This window comes from Myotis daubentonii, chromosome 18, assembly GCF_963259705.1.
Source record: "Myotis daubentonii chromosome 18, mMyoDau2.1, whole genome shotgun sequence".
Classification (NCBI taxonomy): domain Eukaryota; kingdom Metazoa; phylum Chordata; class Mammalia; order Chiroptera; family Vespertilionidae; genus Myotis; species Myotis daubentonii.
Window position 1 is genome coordinate 27,665,469 of NC_081857.1, and position 18,758 is coordinate 27,684,226.

An 18,758-nucleotide genomic window follows, 5' to 3' on the forward strand; every position below is an offset into this window, starting at 1 on the left:
GACAGAGTTTCTATATAATTATAACATTTGGACTTCTTGTAATATAGTTCAAACAATTCTAACTTATACAACAAAGAGGTCATTAGAAGAAAATACTAGTCTAGCAAAACTAGATTATATCAGAGGAATGGTGGCGTGGGAGACCCCTTAGTCTCTCCTCTGGAAGTTTCAACAACCTGAACACCCATATTTCAACAAAAGATTCCCTGCTCAAGCACAAATATGCCTGAGAGACCCACACTGTGAAACATCTAAAGACAGGCATGTGGAGCAAAAGGGGAGGCAAAAAGGGAGTGGGGCTGATATGAGCCAGGAACACAGCCAGGCTCAGCTGGGAGAGGGGAGGAATCTGGTCATTGTGGACAGCCCCTTCCGCCTGGTGAAACAGACAGACTCTGTGCAGGAAAGAGCAGAACTAGCTGTGGTTGAACTGAGTGTCCTGGGCAGGAACACAGCACAGGAAAGCAGGGTGGTTGTTAGGCGGTGGTTGCTAGATCTCACTTTGCCCTTGGAGTATGCTTACAGAGCACATTAACTGCAAGCAGGAGGACAAATACTGTAGAATTCCAAGATTGCAGTTCTGAAAATACTCAACAAGATGCAAGAAAATACAGACAGCAATTTAGTAAGCTCAGAAAACAACACACAAAATGAGTACTTCACCAAAAAGATTGAAACTTTAAAAGAAGAACCTAACAGAAATCCTGGAGATAAAGACTTCGATGGAAGAAGTGAAGAATGAACTAATAAGGATAGGAAACAGAGCAAACCAAATAGAGGAAAGGATCAGTGACATCAAAGATAGAAATTTAGAAATAATGTAGAAGGAAGAAAAAGATGAGCATAAAAAAATGAAAGAACTCTGCAATATAAAAATAATACGCATATCAGAAGAAGAGACTAAGAAGGGAATGGAGAACCTATTCGAATAGTTAATGAGAACCTCCCAAACCTATGGCAAGAACTAGATCCTTGAATCCAAGAAGCAAGAACATCTAATTACCTTAATCCAAAGTCGCCTTCTCCAAAACAAAATATATTAAAACAGTTAAAAATTAAGGACAAAAAGCCCTAGCCAGTTTGGCTCAGTGGACAGAGTGTCAGCCTGTGGACTGAAGGGTCCTGAGTTCGATTCCGGTCAAGGGCACATGCCCGGGTTGCAGGCTCGATCCTCAGTAGGGGGTGTGCAGGAGGCAGCCAATCAATGATTCTCTTTCATCATTGATGTTTCTCTCTCCCTCTCCCTTCCCCTCTGAAATCAATAAAAAATATATATATAAATTAAGAACAAAAAAAAAACGATTCTCAAAGCAGCCAGAGAAAAAGAGTTACCTACAAAGGAAAACCCATTAGGTTACCATCGGACTTCTCAGCAGAAACTCTACAAAATATTCAAAATACTGAGAGAAATTACCAACCAAGCATAATATATCCAGCAAAGCTATCCTTTGAATATAAAGGTAAAATAAAGACTTTTCCAGACATACAGAAACTGAGGCAATTCATCACCAGAAGATTTCCATTGCAGGAAATACTCAAGGAGATTATTCTACCTGCAGCAAAGAACAGAAAGTCACAAATCTATGAGTAATATCACCAACAACCTGAGAGCATACACAGGGATAATTTGTGACAACCAAAACAAAAATGGGTATGGGAAACGGGTCTGAACTGGCAAAGGAGGATGAAGGCCAGATGCATTAAAAAGAAAATATACTTCTTTTTTTTTTTCAGAAATCTAATAGTAACCTCACACAAAAAACCCAAAACTGAGAAACTTAGCATAAAAAAAGAAGAAACAGAGGAAGGAAGCATGAAATGCCACCAAACAAACAAAAACAGACATAAACACAAAGGAAAGAACCAACAGAGACACAGAAACAAAAGATAGACAAAAGATAAAATGGCTACAGGAATCCTCATACATAAATAATTAGCCTAAATGTAAATGGACTGAATTCACCAATAACGAGGCACAGAATAGCAGACTGGATCAAAAAAACAAAACTCAACCACCTGCTGCTTTCAGGAGACACATCTAAGCTGCAAAGACAAAGGCAGATTCAAAGTGAAAGGGTGGAAAACGAGTCTCCAAGCAAATAGCACCCACAGAAAAGCAGGTGTAGCCATACTTAAACCTGACAAAATAGAATTCAAGATAAAAAAGGTAGCAAGAGACAAAGATGGGCATTTTATAATGATAAATAGTTGGGGATCCTCAAACCCCATTGACAGCTTTAGACAGATCATCCAAACAGAAAATCAACACAGAAATATCGGCCTTAAATGATACATTAGACCAAATGGATATAATTGACATCTACAGAGCTTTCCATCCCAGAACATCAGATTATACATTCTTCTCCAGTACACAATGATAGACCATATACTGGGTCCCAAAACTAGCCTCAACAAATTCAAGAAGAATGAAATTATATCAAGTATATTCTCTGACCACAATGCTTTGAAATTAGAAATCAACTGCAAAGAGGAAGTAAAGAAACCTACAGATATGTGGAGGTCAAACAACATATTACTAAAAAATGATTGGGTCAAAGAAGAAATAAAAGGTGAGATCAAAAGATATATACAGACAAATGAGAACAACAACATAACATATCAAAACTTTTGGGATGCAGCAAAAGCACAGGCCCTTCTGGGGCCAGACAGAAGGGAGGAGGTGGGAGGGGCCTACACAGGACTGAGTTCCATCAGGGTCCCTCCCAGGACCACAGGGTCCCTCCCAGGACCACAGGGTCCCAGTGGGCAAGAGCAAGAAGGGCTCTTCCCTGCTTGTCAGCCAACCAGCTCCTGCAGGAAGGCCTCCAGCTGGTCCTCATCCTTGATGCCCACACAACTGACACCTCATACTCTAGGGCAGTGATGGCGAACCCTTTGAGCTCGGCGTGTCAGCATTTTGAAAAACCCTAACTTATCTCTGGTGCCGTGTCACATATAGAAATTTTTTGATATTTGCAACCATAGTAAAACAAAGACTTATATTTTTGACATTTGTTTTATATATTTAAATGCCATTTAACAAAGAAAAATCAACCAAAAAAATGAGTTCGCATGTCACCTCTGACACGCGTGTCATAGGTTCGCCATCACTGCTCTATGGGAAGGTCTGTGTGGTCATCAATATCCACCTTGGCCATCACCACCTTCCCATGCTGCTTGGCCATCACCTTCTCTAACCTTGGCCCCAGGATCTTGCAGGGGCCACACCACTGTGCATGAAAATCCACAACCACGGGTGTCTCACTGTTGACACCTCATTCTTGAAAGTCAGGTCCATCCTGGAAGTTAAAGGTTGTTATATAGACTGGTGGTATGGGGGGATGTTACTGTCAGGTCACCAAGACTTTGTGGGGTCTACAGAGATCTGGAAGTGAGGGGTGCCCACCAACCTTGAGATTTCCTGAAGATGTCAGGTACCTCCTCAGGAGAAGTCGCTGAGCTATCAGAGACCCTGGCTCTCAGGAGGGCAGGCCCTCCCACCCTGGGCCTCTGCCCACTCGGCCGCTGGACCCCACGGGAAGGTGCCCGCAGAGTGCCTCAGCCAAGACACCACCTCCAGCCACCCACATGGGTCTCCTCTCATGTATCTTTTAGCTCTTGGCACCCAGAAATGCTTGGATGTACTTGTCTTCTTCGATAAAAGTTAGAAAGTGCTTCCTAGATTTTCTCTCATTAAAGAGGGACAGAGTGAAAAAATGTGGCAGAGGAGGCTTTGGCGTTGGATTAGTGATATCAGAAAATATAGGACATTTTCCCTTTTGAAGTGGGAGGGGTCACTATTAGAGTAACAAAAGGATACACATAAGTTGGGATGCCTTTTGCAGCCAAGTATTTCCGTATAAGTCGCTCAGTGCCATACCAGTTGAAACCTTTCGTAGCATGCCCAATGCGTGGGAGATGGACACTTGCTGTTGAAAAGAAGAAATAGATTATGATGTCTTCCTTCATCAAAAATGGATTGGTGGAGATATATATATATATATATATACACACACACAAAGGAGAAAATAATCTTTACTCTTAGTCACTCTGTGGTTTCCAACGGACCAAACATGCATAATCATGGAGCATCCCACTCAAAGCATACAATTATAACATCAAGAATATTCTGGGGAGGGATGTAATACGGAAAAATAATTCTGTTGAACACAAGGACTGACCTACAGGTAGGCCCTGGAAAGAAGTAGGTACAATGGAAACAGAATATATGATCAATGGTCGAGATGTAATCAAAATCAGCAAAGATTCTTTAACAAGTCAATCAGTTCAACAAACTCTGAGATAGACAAGGTTTGGAAACAACACTAAACTATGGTTTTTGACAGAGAGCTGTCTGCTGATGTGGACTGGGACTCTCCAAGAGAGGACATTTCCCAACTGCATATGACCAGTTTACTTCACCTCCGGTGCCTCCTTCCTCATCTGTAAAATCATGACACAAGTCCCCCAGTGGATGCAGATGGTACACAGAGATCACAGATACAGGGATACAGAAAAAGGGCTTTACAAGTACAAGATGACAAGGTGGTACTTCTCTCGCCTCTCACATCGGGACTTACCTTTATATGTATACTGAACAGGTTCTTGACATTTCTCACCCCTTAAAAACCGTATTACAGAAATCCATCTACTCCTGAGGACAAATGGAGGAGCTCACCTTTCTTTTTCTTTGCTGCTAAAGAAATCTTCTTCAGGCCCTCTTCTAGGGCTGTCATCTTAATGCCGGACAGGACATTGGAGCGATCACGGTGCTGAGCCACAATCAAGGCCAACTAGGAGAAACCATCATTAATAGCTGACATGGCATGAGATGGCTACACAGCCAACTAAGTGGCCTGCCGTTGGAGGGGGTGTGAGCAGTCCCCTAATAGGCATAGCCCTACATGGATCACTCAATATAGCTCCACCTCTTTTAAATGCTCTGCCTGAGTAGCCATATACTTCCAAATCTATGATTTCACACCCCATTGTAATTGTTTTATCTTATTTTGTGGTAACTATATAAGCTTTTCTTACTCTTTTTAAGATAGGTTAAAACCTGACGCCCAGCTGGCATGGCTCAGTGGCTGAGCGTCAACCTATGAACCAGATGGCCACGGTTCAATTCCCACTCAGGGCACATGCCCGGGTTGCGGGCTCGATTCCCAGTGTGGGACATGCAGGAGGCAGCCAATCAATGATTCTCTCTCAACATGGATGTTTCTATCTGTCTCTCCCTCTCCCTTCCTCTCTGAAATAAATAAAAATATATTTAAAAATTAGAAGAAGAAAAAAACACCTGAGTCCAAGACATGTTGGCCTTTCTAAATGCTCTCAAGGATAAAGAAGGAATTTTTCAGAGTCTCTGGAGCAGAAAGGCCTTTTGAGGTTCTTGTACTCCAGCCCACCAGCTGATGCTCAGGTAAGCTCTGCAACCACCAGGATAAGCTGTCATTCTATCTCTGTTCAAAATGCCAACTACCTCCACCCTCCTAATCGAAGAGGGGTAGAGCTAGAGAGAGTGTCAAGACAATATCTGGGACTTACACCAGTAGTCACATCATAGTCTTGGTTGTACTCACTGTAAACAGTTTTTTCTGAGTCACTGGCTTCTGAGCTTCTTATGCACAACCACTGTGTCATTCTCATTTTTTAGCATTTTAGAAATGACTAAATGACTAAACAAGCAGAAACCACTTTGTTGTTAGGCACACAGGCCATTAACCTCAAGAAAAGGTCCTCTCAGCCTAGTTTCTAAATGTCTTATTTAAGTCAGTGAAATTTTCATTTTTTTGTTTTTTTAATCCTCACCCAAGGACATGTTCATTGAATTTTAGAGAAAGAGAAGGGAGAGAGAGAAACATTGATGTGGGAGAAAAAAAAATCAATTGGTTGCCTCCCACATGTGCCCCAACTGGGGATTGAACCCATGACCTTTTGGTATATGGAACAAGGCTCCTACCAACTGAGCCACACCAGTCAGGGCTAAGTCAGTGAAGTTTGGCCCAAAATTTGAATGAATTCAGGCCCTGGAGAAAGCTAAGTTAGTGGTAAATAAAACATTTTACAATAATTCCAAATGACAGCAAGTGGGAGACACTTAAGATACAAAAGAAGAATTTTAATGCAGGCAGAGGAAATGTGGATTGGTTCTTCTTGGCTTATGACTGGCTAGAAAACAAGGTCTTTTACAGAACTTTTCATGTAACAAATGACAAAACCGTCAGAGTTTTTTTAGTCATGTTTTCCTATTCATTCAGTAAATGTTTATTGAGCATTTCCTATAAGCCATACTGCATGCAATATTGAGGATAAAAAGACAAAATTAAACTCTGCAATTAGGAGGGGCCTGTCCTCTATATCAGTGGAGAGAAGAAGGAAGTGGGGGACAGTGTTCCAGAAGCTGTGATGAACAGAAGCACGGGGGATGGCAGAGTGCAGCAGAAGGTGAGGTTCAACCTGCTTAAGGGCTGAATTGTGTCCCCCAAAATTCATATGTGGAAACCCTAACCCTCAGTACTTCAAAATGTGATTGTATCTGGAGAGAAGACCTTTAAACAGGTAATCAAATTGAAAAGGTCTTTAGGGTGGGGCTAATCCAATCTGACCGACATCCTTACAGGAAGGAGAAATTTGGGCACAGAGGAAAGCCCATGTCCTCACATAGCATGAAGCCAACCACCTGCAGGCCAAGCAGAGAGGCCTCAGAGGAAACCACCCTTCCCAGCACCTTCATCTTGGGCTGGTGGCCTCCAGAACTGTGAGAAAATAAGTTTCAGTTTCTGCAGCCACCCAGCCTGTGGTACTTTACGGCAGCCCTGGCAAACGAATTACAGCGACAGAGGCCAGTGGGAGCAGGAGCGGTTTCAAGGGGAGGTGATAGGAGCCATATTTTAGCTCTGATACTGAGATGTGTGTTTGTTCCACTTACCAAATCTTGCCCTTGGTTTCTTGACTCTCTATCATCAATAGGAAATAAAAGGACACCTCCCAAACTCAAGTCTGCGGAAAAAGAAAAAGGAGCAACAGAAAGATCATTAAGTTCGCTGCAGACTGAGTTCAATCGGGTTTCAAATTTGCCTTTTCTCACTCTCCTGGACCCAGTCACTGTCTCAGCTAGGTACTCCTTTTTCCCCCCTCAAAAACATTTTTTCTACTTTGTATTTATTTTACAAAAGTTTACTACTGATGTTATTGAACACCCTATATTCCAGGCATTGTGCTCTAAGCCTGGGGATTCAGACATGAACATGACGACATTCTCTGTAAGTGCCCTAACTTCTGTGTTCAGTCCTCGGAGTGGCTTCCTGCTCTCCATTCAGGAGCACCAGGGCCTTTGGGAAGTGGAGCCATTTTTGCCTAATATTTATGTTTACCACTGTCATAAAGAGATGGCTTCGTTCCCCAAAAAGCTCAAGTTTTACGAAAAATTGAGATCCTGGCACAGTACTTTACATATAAAAAATAATACTTTTTAAATAGAAATTACTCAGCTCAGGTAGATTAACATATTTCTTTCCTGGCTCATGTACAAGGTTTTACTGTATAAAAAATACTCTTCTTTGTTCAGAAATATAAATGGAATCAGTAAGAACTGAAAGAAAAGTGCCTGTTAAATCTGTTCAAATAACATCTGATAAGTTTGAGCTCTCTAGGTAGAGTCCATAATTGAAATAATTCACGTAAACAAATTGGCAATTCAATTTTTGATTGCTTGTCTATAGGAAAATAAAATCAAGGAGATGAGTGTTACCTTTTAAAATTCTCTGCAAGCAATTAAGAAGGTGCATTTTTTTTTTTGTAAGATTCAGAACAAGTCACCTGTTTCTTGGGCAAGGACTTAATACTCATGTTTGGCTGCAGAGGGCCTGACCATATTCTGGAACTCACAGTCAGCATTAGGTTATTTTTTACATGTTTTCCCCCTACTCTGTGGCCAGAATGTTGAAGTGAGGAAGACTGTCAGAAGCACTTTAAGTTTTGTTTGTTTTTTTCCCATCCTCTCACCCCACCTTACCTTTTGGCAGCCATCAGCTTTTTCTCTATAAATATGGATGTTTCTATTTTTTTTTTGTTTATTCATTTTGTGGGTATGTGTTGTTTTGTAGATTCCACATATGAGTTAAATCATAGGGTATTTCTCTGACTTATTTAACCTAGCATAGTATCCAGTAGGTGCAACCATGTTGTCACAAATGACAAAATTTCATTCTTTTTTATTGCTGAGTAATATGTACCACATCTTCTTTCTTCATTCATCTACTGATGAACATTTTGGTTGCTTCCATATCTTGGCTATTACTAATAATGCTGTTATAAACATAGGGTTGCATATCTCTTTTCAAATTAGTGTGTTTTCTTTGGATAAATACCCAGAAGTGGAATTGCTGGATCACATGAAGGCTCTATTTTTATTTTGGGAGGACTTTCCATACTGTTTTCCATAATGGCTGCACTAATTTATAATCCCACCAACAGTGCACAAGAGTTCCATTTTCTCTGCATCCTAACCAACACTTATTTGTTCATTTATTGATGAGAGCTATTCTGAAAGGTGTGAGGTGATACTGTGGTTTTAATTTACATTTCCCTGATGATTAGTTATGCTGGTCATCTGTATGTCCTCTTTGGAGAAATGTCTATTCAGGTCATCTGCCCGTTTTTTAATTGGATTGTCTGGGTGTTTGTTTTTTAATCCTCACCCGAAGATATGTTCTTATTGATTTCAGAAAGAGAGAAGGGAGAGGGATACAGAAACATTGACGTGAGAGGGAAACATCAACTGGTTGCCTTCCGTACGCACCCTGACTAGGAGTCGAACCCACAACCTTTTAGTGTATGGGATGATGCTCCAACCGAGCCACATCGACCAGTGCAAATGGGATTATCTGGAGGTTTTTTAGGTGTTAAGTTGTGCGAGTTCCTTACATATTTTGGGTTTTAATCCTTTATCGGTGTATCATTTGCAAATATCTTCTCCCGTTCAGTCAGTTGTCTTTTCACTTTGTTAATGGTTTCCTTCGCTATGCAAAAACTTTTTAGTTTATTTTTTTCTTTTGTTTCCCTTGCTGAGAAAGCAACAATAATAATAGTTTACTGCTTATGTTTTCTTCTAGGAGTTTTATGGTTTCAGGTCTTACATTTAAGTAAGTAATCTATTTTGATGAGTTCATTTATATGGTATAAGAAAGAGGTCTAATTTCATTCTTTTGCATGTATCCATCCAGTTTTCCCAACACCTCTTATCGAAGAGAGTCTACAAACGTATCCATTAAGGGTTATCTAATTTGATGGCATATAATTGTTCAGAGTAGTCTCTTATGATTCTATGTATTTCTGTAGGTTCAGTTACAATTTTTCCTCTTTTATTTCTGATTTGAGTCTTCTTTATTTCTTTTTTCTTTTAAACATATTTTTATTGGTTTCAGAGAGGAAGGGAGAGGGAGTTAGAAACATCAATGATAAGAGAGAATCATTGATTGGCTGCCTCCTGCATGCCCCTACTGGGGATTGAGCCTGCAACCTGGGCATGTGCCCTTGACTAGAACCTAACCAGGGACCCTTCATGCTGCAGGCTGACGCTCTACCCACTGAGCCAAACTGGCTAGGGTAAGTCTTCTTTATTTCTTAGTCTCACTAAAGTTTTCTCAATTTTATTTCTTTTTGAAATGATAAACATTTGTTAATTTTTTTCTGTTGTTTTTCTGGTCTCTAATTTACTTCCATTCTAATCTTTGCTATTTCCTTCCCTTCTACTAACTTTGGGCTTAATTTGTTTTTCTTCTCTAAGTCCTTGAGGTGTAACATTAGGTGGATTATTTTCGATCTTTCTAGTTTTTTAATATATTCATTTATCACTATAAACTGCCCTCTCAAACTGCTTTTGCAACATCCCGTAGTTTCTGGTATGCTGTGTTCACTTTTTTGAGATATTCTTTGGCTTTCCTTTTAATTTCTTCTTTGACCCAATGGTTGTTCAGGAATGTGTTGTTTAGTTTCCATGTGATTTTCCAGCTTTCCTCATGTTGTTGATTTCTAGTTTTATACCACTGTAGTCAGAAAAGATGCTTGGTATGATTTCAATTTTCTTGTTTTGCTAAGACTTGTTTGGTGCCCTATCATATGATCTATCCCAGAAAATGTTCCATACGCACTTGAGAAGAAAGTATACTCTGCTGCTCTTGGATGGAATATTCTATACGTGTTAGGTTTGTTTGATCTGATGTCTGGTTCAAGCCCATCATTTCCTTGTTGATTTTTTTATCTGGAGAGAGCATATCCATGGCTAAAACTGAGATGTTGACGTCTCCTACTATTATTGAATTGTTGTCTATTTCTCCCTTCATATCTGTTAATATTTGCTTAATATCCTTAGGTGTGCCAATGATATGTACTTAGGGTACATATATATTTATGACTGTTCTATTTTCTTGATGAATTGATCCCTTTATCATTATATAATGACCTTCATCGTCTCTTATTGCCATTTTTGGCTTAAAGGCTATTTTGTCTCATGTAAGTATAGCAAACTCTTCTTTCTTTTGGTTTCCACTTAGATGGAATATCTTTTTCCATCCCTTCAATTCCAGTCTGTGTGTTTTTAAGGCTCAAGTGGGTCTTCTTGTAGGAGGCATATAGTTGGGTCTTTTCTTTTAATTTTTTAATCCATCCAACCGTTCTGTGCCTTTTAATTCATGAATCCAATCTATTTACATTTAAAGTAATTACTGATATATAAAAATAACTTACCCATGCCATCTTATTAACTGTTTCCTGGTTGTTTTGCATTTCCATTGTTTCTTCTTTTCCCTCTGTTTCTGCCTGTCTTTCTAAATTGGTTATTTTCTATGCTGGAATGCTCTTTTTCCCCTTTCTTTGTTTTTGTTTTTTTTTTATCTGCTCTAGGTTTCTGCTTTGTGGTTACCATGGGGTTTACACAAACTTCTTATAAATAGAACAGTGCATTTTAGGCTGTTAGGACATGCATTCCATCCTAGATTCATATCTCCCTCTTGGTTTCAAACAAGGATCCCAACAGATACTCCTCCATCTGCACCTCTAGCTCTGACCTCCTCTGGGCTTTTGTAACTGCCCAATCAATATCTAGACCTGGGTTAATTATTTCAACACATATTAAAAGCCATCTTCCAGTAATTTGTTTTAGTAGAAAGAGTATTTTACTCATTCTAAGTCCATTCTAGAGAACTGAGCAGAATTTAAAAAAAAAAAAAAAAATCTCTGAGAAATGTGAAGGGCCCTTCTCTATTGAATAAGGTCCTTTAGCCTCTCGAGTTCTTTGGGAAATAATTTTACTCCTTTTGCCACTTTGTGATTTCTGCTCATAAGAGGAGGTGCCCTTACCCCTTCTCTCTGCCAAGGGAGAATACTGTTCAGACTTCCAAATCCCCCTGGCACCATACAGCCTCACCCCCGCCTGTGCTCTTTATAATACAGCCTCCTTCCCTACAGCACCCAGCTTCTGTTAGCACTTTAATGGTGTGTCTGATTTCTCTCCCATAGGCTCTCACATTTTCATGAGAGATTCCCTTATGGCCGTAGTCGGCAAACTGCGGCTCGCGAGCCACATGCGGCTCTTTGGCCCCTTGAGTGTGGCTCTTCCTAAGCCTTAGGGGTACCCTAATTAAGTTAATAACAGTGTACCTACCTATATAGTTTAAGTTTAAGAAATTTGGCTCTCAAAAGAAATTTCAATCATTGTGCTGTTGATATTTGGCTCTGTTGACTAATGAGTTTGCCGAGCACTGCCTTATGAAGATGGGGTGAGTTGGATAAGCAATGAAATCCTAAACTTTAACATGCATGCAGGGATCAACATTTACCAAAGCAGTTGCACATTCATTATCCTCATTACAGTCCCATTATTCACAAATTATAATTGAGAAAACAGGCACAGGGAGGGGAAGGGACTGCCTCAAAGTCACATTACAAATAGCTAATTGATGACAGAATTCAGACTCCTTATCCAGCTCTTCCGACTCCTTATCTATTGCTTTTTAAACCCACATGATACGTACCCTAAGTGTCCTCTCTTATTCCATCCCTAACCCTTCTCTCTGCTTGCTCCTTACCTTTCATTTTCCCAGCCAGCTCATATATTTTTCTTGGCTCAGTGGATCGGTTTTCCAGAGCTGTGAATAAACCACCTCTGCCCCAGTGGCCAGAGTCATCTGACAGAAGAAAGAGAAAATTTTCTTCTATAGGAGGCAAAGTCCAGTCCACAATTAAAAAACAACAAAGTTACACCAAATAGACTTCTAGAACAGCGGTTCTCAACCTGTGGGTCGCGAACAATGACAATACATCCTGCATATCAGATATTTACATGACGATTCATAACAGTAGCAAAATTACAGTTATGAAGTAGCAAAGAAAATAATTTTACGGTTGGGGGTCACCACAACATGAGGAACTGTATTAAAGGGTCGCGGCATTAGGAAGGTTGAGAACCACTGTTCTAGAAGGAAGTTTTTTCTTCCCTTTGAAAAATCAATCTAATCTCCTAGGAATACCACAGGTTGGATTTCTCAAATATGTTTAGATTTTCTCTAATATACCCAGCCATCATAACAGGAAAGCATCGAAAAAATTAGTGTTCTGAAAGAGCAAAATCTCTGTAGAACTTCTGTAATTCCTGGGAGATGACCGAAGAAGAGTGGAGAGTTGACGTGACAAAACAAAGAGAGTTATAGCACTAGTACTTACAACAATACGTGACTCCCATTTTACAGGTAAGCAAGAGGAAAGGTTAAATGATTCACTCAAGCTGGTGTTAACATAGCTGGTTAGTACCTTGTATTTAGAGTCATTCATTCATATTACAAACATTTGTTAGCATGTATTACGTGTCAGGCATTGTTCTAAGCACCAGGGTTATAGCAGTGGACATCAAACCTTGCTCCCATGAAGCTTATTTTCTAGTGCAATCAAACAGTCAAATACATAATGTCAGATGGTGATATGTGTCATCAAATAAAATAAGGTAGGAAAGGAGATAGAGAAATGGAGGCGTGAGGAAGGGGTCTGTTCTGTGTAAGGCAAGCAAGGGAGATCTCTCTGACACACAGACATCTGAACAATGCTTGATGGTGGCTAACTGGGGAAAGAGGGTTCCAGGCAGAGGAAGCAAAAAAGTGCAAAGAGTGTGAGGGGGAAACATGCTTGGAATTCTGGTTTTACTCAAAGGATTCATTTGTCTTATGGATGTTGCCTCCTTTCACTCTCTTAAAAACCTTGTGAAGAGAATAATGTAGATAGTATCATCCCATTATATGGATAAGGAAGTTGAGGCCCAGGGAGGTTGGGTTACTCAACCAGGTAAACGAGAGACAAGAGTCAAATCCAAGTCTCTTGACGCTAAAATTCACACTTTTTTTTGACCACACAAGACTGCACTAGGCCAGGATTCTGCTTCATCCTCCCCAGTTCTTAGCACCATAAAGACTGAGGCCCCCACCCTGAGCCCGTACCATTTCTCCTACCTACGCAGTGCACGATCACAGCATCCTCCGCACGGGCCTGTGGGTGGGTGACATCACCACTAACATACTTGATGGAGGTCGAGTCTGAATCTTCATAGTCCAGTTGGACTGAGCTCTCATCCTCCCCGTCCTCTAGATTCTCGGGTTCACTCTCCTCGGAAGGCAGGCAGGAGGACTGGTAATTATTGGACTCCCACCAGGCCATCCTTCAACAGGCCAGAGAGAAAAGGAATTTAATCAGGCCAATCACCATTTCCCGTGGAGCACGTTTTGTATTGCTATTCACAAACATTTGAGTGCCGAGTGGAAATGCAATTAGAAACTCACCCTGATTTGAGTTTTTGCCCATCTGTTAATAAACAAGAAGGCTTACCCATTAGCTTGACTGCTTCCTGTCTATACTGCAATAATGAGCAGCCACCAGATGTCCCTGTTCTTAAGAACATGACTGAAAGGGACTGTGAGTAAACTACTTTTTATTAGCTACAATAAGGTCTTAAATTTTCTTGCCTCAACTGAATGTATCTTCTCTGCCTAGGCACTCGGGACTTTTCACCTCAGTAAACTCTTTAGGTTAAAGTTTAATCATTATAAAAATACTGTTACCAGTAGGAGCTGCCAGCTTTATAAAAGTTTTCTGCAATTTTTCCCCCTGCAATTTTAAAATGATGTCCTAGCCCAGCGGGGTAGCTCAGTTGATTAGAGCGTCATCCCAATACACCAAAGTTGCGGGTTCAATCCCTAGTCAGGGCACATACAAGAATCAAGCAGTAAATGCGTAAGTAGAACAACAAACGATGTCTCTTTCTCTCTCCTCTCTCTCAAATCAATCAATACTTTTTTTTTTTTAAAGTGATGTTCAACTGTGGATTCAGTATACAATAGTGATTCTTTTACCAACTGTGATCCTCAGCTTTATTGATAATGCAGTCAAATAACTCCCACATACTTTTTCTTATGTTCCACCTCTTCCTTTCTCCTCTTCTTCTCTTCTATTAGTTTCTTTCTCTTGGCCGCTGCTTCTTGTCTTTTCTTCCTTCTCTCCTCCAGCTCTTCAGGACTTAGAATCCGCTTCCTCTTGGCAGACCCCTCCACAAGGCCTGGCATGAGAACCTGTGGGAAGAACAAGATCTATAACCAAGAAGTTTGGGGGCTGCCTGTTCCTTCATGAGTTTCATTCCTCCCTAGAACACACTCTGTATGGCAGCAACATGCTTAATATTTCCCAAAACGCTGCATCTCCACGCCACTTCAATTTACACTTCCATCACACATCTCAAAGGCATGGCGACCAGGACACTGAGCTCTGAACTCAGCCAAAGGATTGGCATGTTTGGTAAAGCTGTATGTCATTTTGATTAATTTCATTAATAATCAGGCACTTCAGCCCTGACGGGTTTGGCTCAGTGGATAGAGCGTCGGCCTGCGGACTGAAGGGTCCCAGGTTCAGTTCCAGTCAAGGGCATGTACCTTGGTTGCGGGCACATCCCCAGTAGGGGGTGTGCAGGAGGCAGCTGATTGATGTTTCTCTCTCATCGATGTTTCTAACTCTCTATCCCTCTCCCTTCCTCTCTGTAAAAAATCAATAAAATATTTAAAAAAAAAAATAATCAGGCACTTCAGAAAAATCACTTTTTAAAAATGGAAAGCATACCTTGCAGGATGTCATTTTAGGTTTAACCATTTTTTTAATGAAAATCTTCATACAATGTATTGTATTTCTTTCTTTTTTTTTTTTTAAATATATTTTATTGATTTTTTACAGAGAGGAAGGGAGAGAGATAGAGAGTTAGAAACATCGATGAGAGAGAAACATCGATCAGCTGCCTCCTGCACGTCTCCTACTGGGGATGTGCCCGCAACCCAAGTACATGCCCTTGACCGGAATCGAACCTGGGACCTTTCAGTCCGCAGGCCGACGCTCTATCCACTGAGCCAAACCGGTTTCGGCTGTATTTCTTTCTTAAACAGAATATTTCAACATCATGATTGTCTTAATTATAGCTAGCATTCAAAGAGTACATATTAAGTGCCCATAAATAATATGGGCATTAGAGATATAGTGTAACTGCGATCCTCTCCTACTGACATGGGGTCATGATCATCGAGAGAAGGGTACGTATATCGCTGTAATACAGTGATCCCAGGGGTGGCTTAAGTGGACAAGCTGCTTTCACCTGCAGTAAGTGGCAAAATAAATTTTCCTTCCTAATGTTTTTTATGCCAACTTTCTACATAGTTTTTACATTACAGTACAGTTAATCATACTTACATTCCTTGTTTTTAGTGATTATGTATGTACCTTATTGCTACATTGGAAATAAACTGCAGGAAGCTGCAAAAGCATGTCACTTCGTAAAGATCAGCGAGCAATGGAAGCATCCAGCCTAGGTTACAAGTGGTCCATCCTACAGAGGGTGCCAGGACTACACACGAAGGCCATCAGTGTGAGGTTAAACACCATCTGCCAGCGGGAATTTATGCAGCAATGGGAAGTTTAAAAATGTATGGAAGAGGCCGAAACCGGTTTGGCTCAGTGGATAGAGCGTCGGCCTGCGGACTGAAAGGTCCCAGGTTCGATTCCGGTCAAGGGCATGTACCTGGGTTGCGGGCACATCCCCCGTAGGAGATGTGCAGGAGGCAGCTGATCGATGTTTCTCTCTCATCGATGTTTCTAACTCTCTATCTCTCTCCCTTCCTCTCTGTAAAAAATCAATAAAATATATTTTAAAAAATAATAATAATAAATTAACTAAAGGCCCGATGTATGAAATTCGTGTAAGGGGCTCGGCCTCACAGCCAAGGGCCGGGTTGCGGTGGCTGCCTCAGCCCTCACAGCCCGGGCTTTGTCTGGAAGGACGTCCAGAAGATGGTCCACTGTGGGTCTAATTAGCATATTATGCTTTTATTATTATAGATAGTCTTACACTGCCTTTATTTCGGAGTAACGGGCCCTCTTGACTAGTTTTCTCCAAAAGGATTTTCTGAAGATTCACCAGTTGCTCAAATGATTTTCTGTCTTCTTTGCTGGGCTCCTTAGAATAGTCTTTCCCTTCAAATAAGTACATGTGATTTTCTAAGAATATAAAACATAAAAAGAGAAACGTTAGATATTTATAGAAAATTGATTAGTTCTATTCAGAGCAATAACCAGGGTGAACAAAGAACAGCCTATATTCTAAATGAGCCAAGACTAGCTTGTGATGAAGGTGCTGCATTTCCGATCCCACTGACACCGATGGCTGTGGATCCAAATGGACATCTCACACATTTATTTTTCAAAGGCGAGAGCATGGCTAAAGCCCTTTTGGTCATCTCTACATGGTCCGTGAGTACCTCCGTCCTGTTGAGTTTTGAATCACTCATCACTCATTCATGCCACACTATTCCTCAGCATAAACCTCCCGACATTAGTAACTAAGAACATATTCTGAACACATTTTTAATACTCAACTCTTTCCCCCCTTTTCTGTAATATTAAAAAAGCAAGTGGCAAACTGATGAGAAAAATGAGGAATCATAAACATAATCCCTTAGATTTACGGTAGTCTTTCCAGATCTCAAAAAGCATTTTCATGCCGAAACCGGTTTGGCTCAGTGGATAGAGCATCGGCCTGCGGACTGAGGGGTCCCGGGTTCGATTCCGGTCGGGGGCATGTGCCTGGGTTGCGGGCACATCCCCAGTGGGAGATGTGCAGGAGGCGGCTGATCGATGTTTCTCTCTCATCGATGTTTCTAAATCTCTATCTCTCTCCCTTCCTCTCTGTAAAAAATCAATAAAATATATTTTAAAAAAAAAGCATTTTCATGAGCCTCACCACAATCATGGTGTAACTAACCCCTTCACTTAAGAAAGGGAAAACGGAGACAGACCAAGACAGGGATCAAGGGACTCCCCAATGTTTACTGTTAATAAATAAGGCAGAATTTTCTGACTCTAAGGCCAGTGTACTCTTTTCAGTATATTACTGTGTCTATAGGAGAAGTGATAACGGGCCAATTACAATAACAGCAATAGTGTAATCCTGAATTAGCATGTTATGCTATCAGAGCACTTTCACATCATTATCACACTAGATTTCTACAACTGTTTAAAAGGGAGAAGCAGACATTAATAGCACCATTTTACAGATGGGAACACAAAGGCTCAAAGAGGTTGGGTGACCTGCCAAGATCATGAATCACTGATAAAGGAAACTCATGACAAGACTAGCAACCACAGAGAGGTGAAATGATGATTCTAAACTGAAGTGTACTTAATAGTATATATTACCAAAGCATATATTTTCACAGCATTATGAAATCAGCTATGTTTTCTCTAGAGAGTACGAAAGCAAAATATTTTTATTCTCAAGAGATCAATTGCTTCATACGTATACCCAAATACAACCAGCTGTAATTCTAATTAGCACTTGCTAACTAAATCAACAGTGGGCTTTCAATGAGATGCTCTATCAACATGTGGAAACCAATAAAGAGCTGAAAAAAAATAATTCAAGGGCCAGGAAGTGTCAAATATGATCAACATATGTAGCTTCATATTACAGGCAATTCTCAACTTACAAACATGCTGGGCTGCCTGAAAGAGTAATTGCTTTTTGGCAGTTGGACAACTTAGAAGGGGCAGACATGCCTTGGCTGCATTATGGCTAAAGGTAGGAAGGAAGCAAGTGATGAAAACTCAGGGTCATACAGAGACAAGAGAACCCAAGACCAGAAGTCACATCAACCCTACTCCCCACCAAAAAGGAGGAGGCCCCATCCAGTAAAGACACTGACCCTGATCTCTGTACCCATGGGATAAGGTTCTCTTGAATTAAGAAGCCTAGTTAGACCCTCAAATCTCTCACCCAAGTCCACACTGAATCCTTGTTGCCACTGGTACAAAAAAGTAAAGTCCTTTCTAAACAATCGTAAGACATCAGGGAACACCCTTACAAAGCTACTACGTGAAAAAAAAACACACACAAAAAAACTTCAAATCAGAAATTCAAATATTCAGAATAGAAATAGACAAATGTTAACCAAACTCAGAAAAATTAAGAGAATGACCAAATCATCTCATGATTGACATGTATTGCTTCGTTAAAAAATTAAAATGAATTGGTGCCTGCACCTCGTAGGGTATTGTGAAGAGTAAATGGAAAATTAGGTGTATAAAGCACATGACAGAGTGCACACTTTTGATTGAGCACAGAGCACTCAGTGTTAACTGTAACTTAAAAAACATACTATTCAGAAAAGGAATCACTATATGGA

General features: G+C 40.5%; 1 protein-coding gene across 4 annotated transcripts in view; it reads right to left on the reverse strand.

Annotated features, from left to right (window-relative positions):
- Window positions 1-18,758, reverse strand: part of CHD1L (chromodomain helicase DNA binding protein 1 like) — a 47,668-nt gene that overhangs the window by 669 nt on the left and 28,241 nt on the right. For 2 of the 4 annotated variants that reach the window (XM_059674091.1, XM_059674092.1), the window contains 7 exons: window positions 16,427-16,575; window positions 14,449-14,612; window positions 13,500-13,705; window positions 12,090-12,188; window positions 6,932-7,002; window positions 4,679-4,793; window positions 3,821-3,929 (listed from right to left, as the gene is read on the reverse strand). In XM_059674091.1, the coding sequence (XP_059530074.1) occupies window positions 3,821-3,929; window positions 4,679-4,793; window positions 6,932-7,002; window positions 12,090-12,188; window positions 13,500-13,705; window positions 14,449-14,612; window positions 16,427-16,575 (913 nt within the window). Of the gene's footprint in view, window positions 1-3,820; window positions 3,930-4,678; window positions 4,794-6,931; window positions 7,003-12,089; window positions 12,189-13,499; window positions 13,706-14,448; window positions 14,613-16,426; window positions 16,576-18,758 lie in introns of those variants that run through there. The other 2 variants (XR_009449838.1, XR_009449839.1) reach the window with 2 other exon arrangements.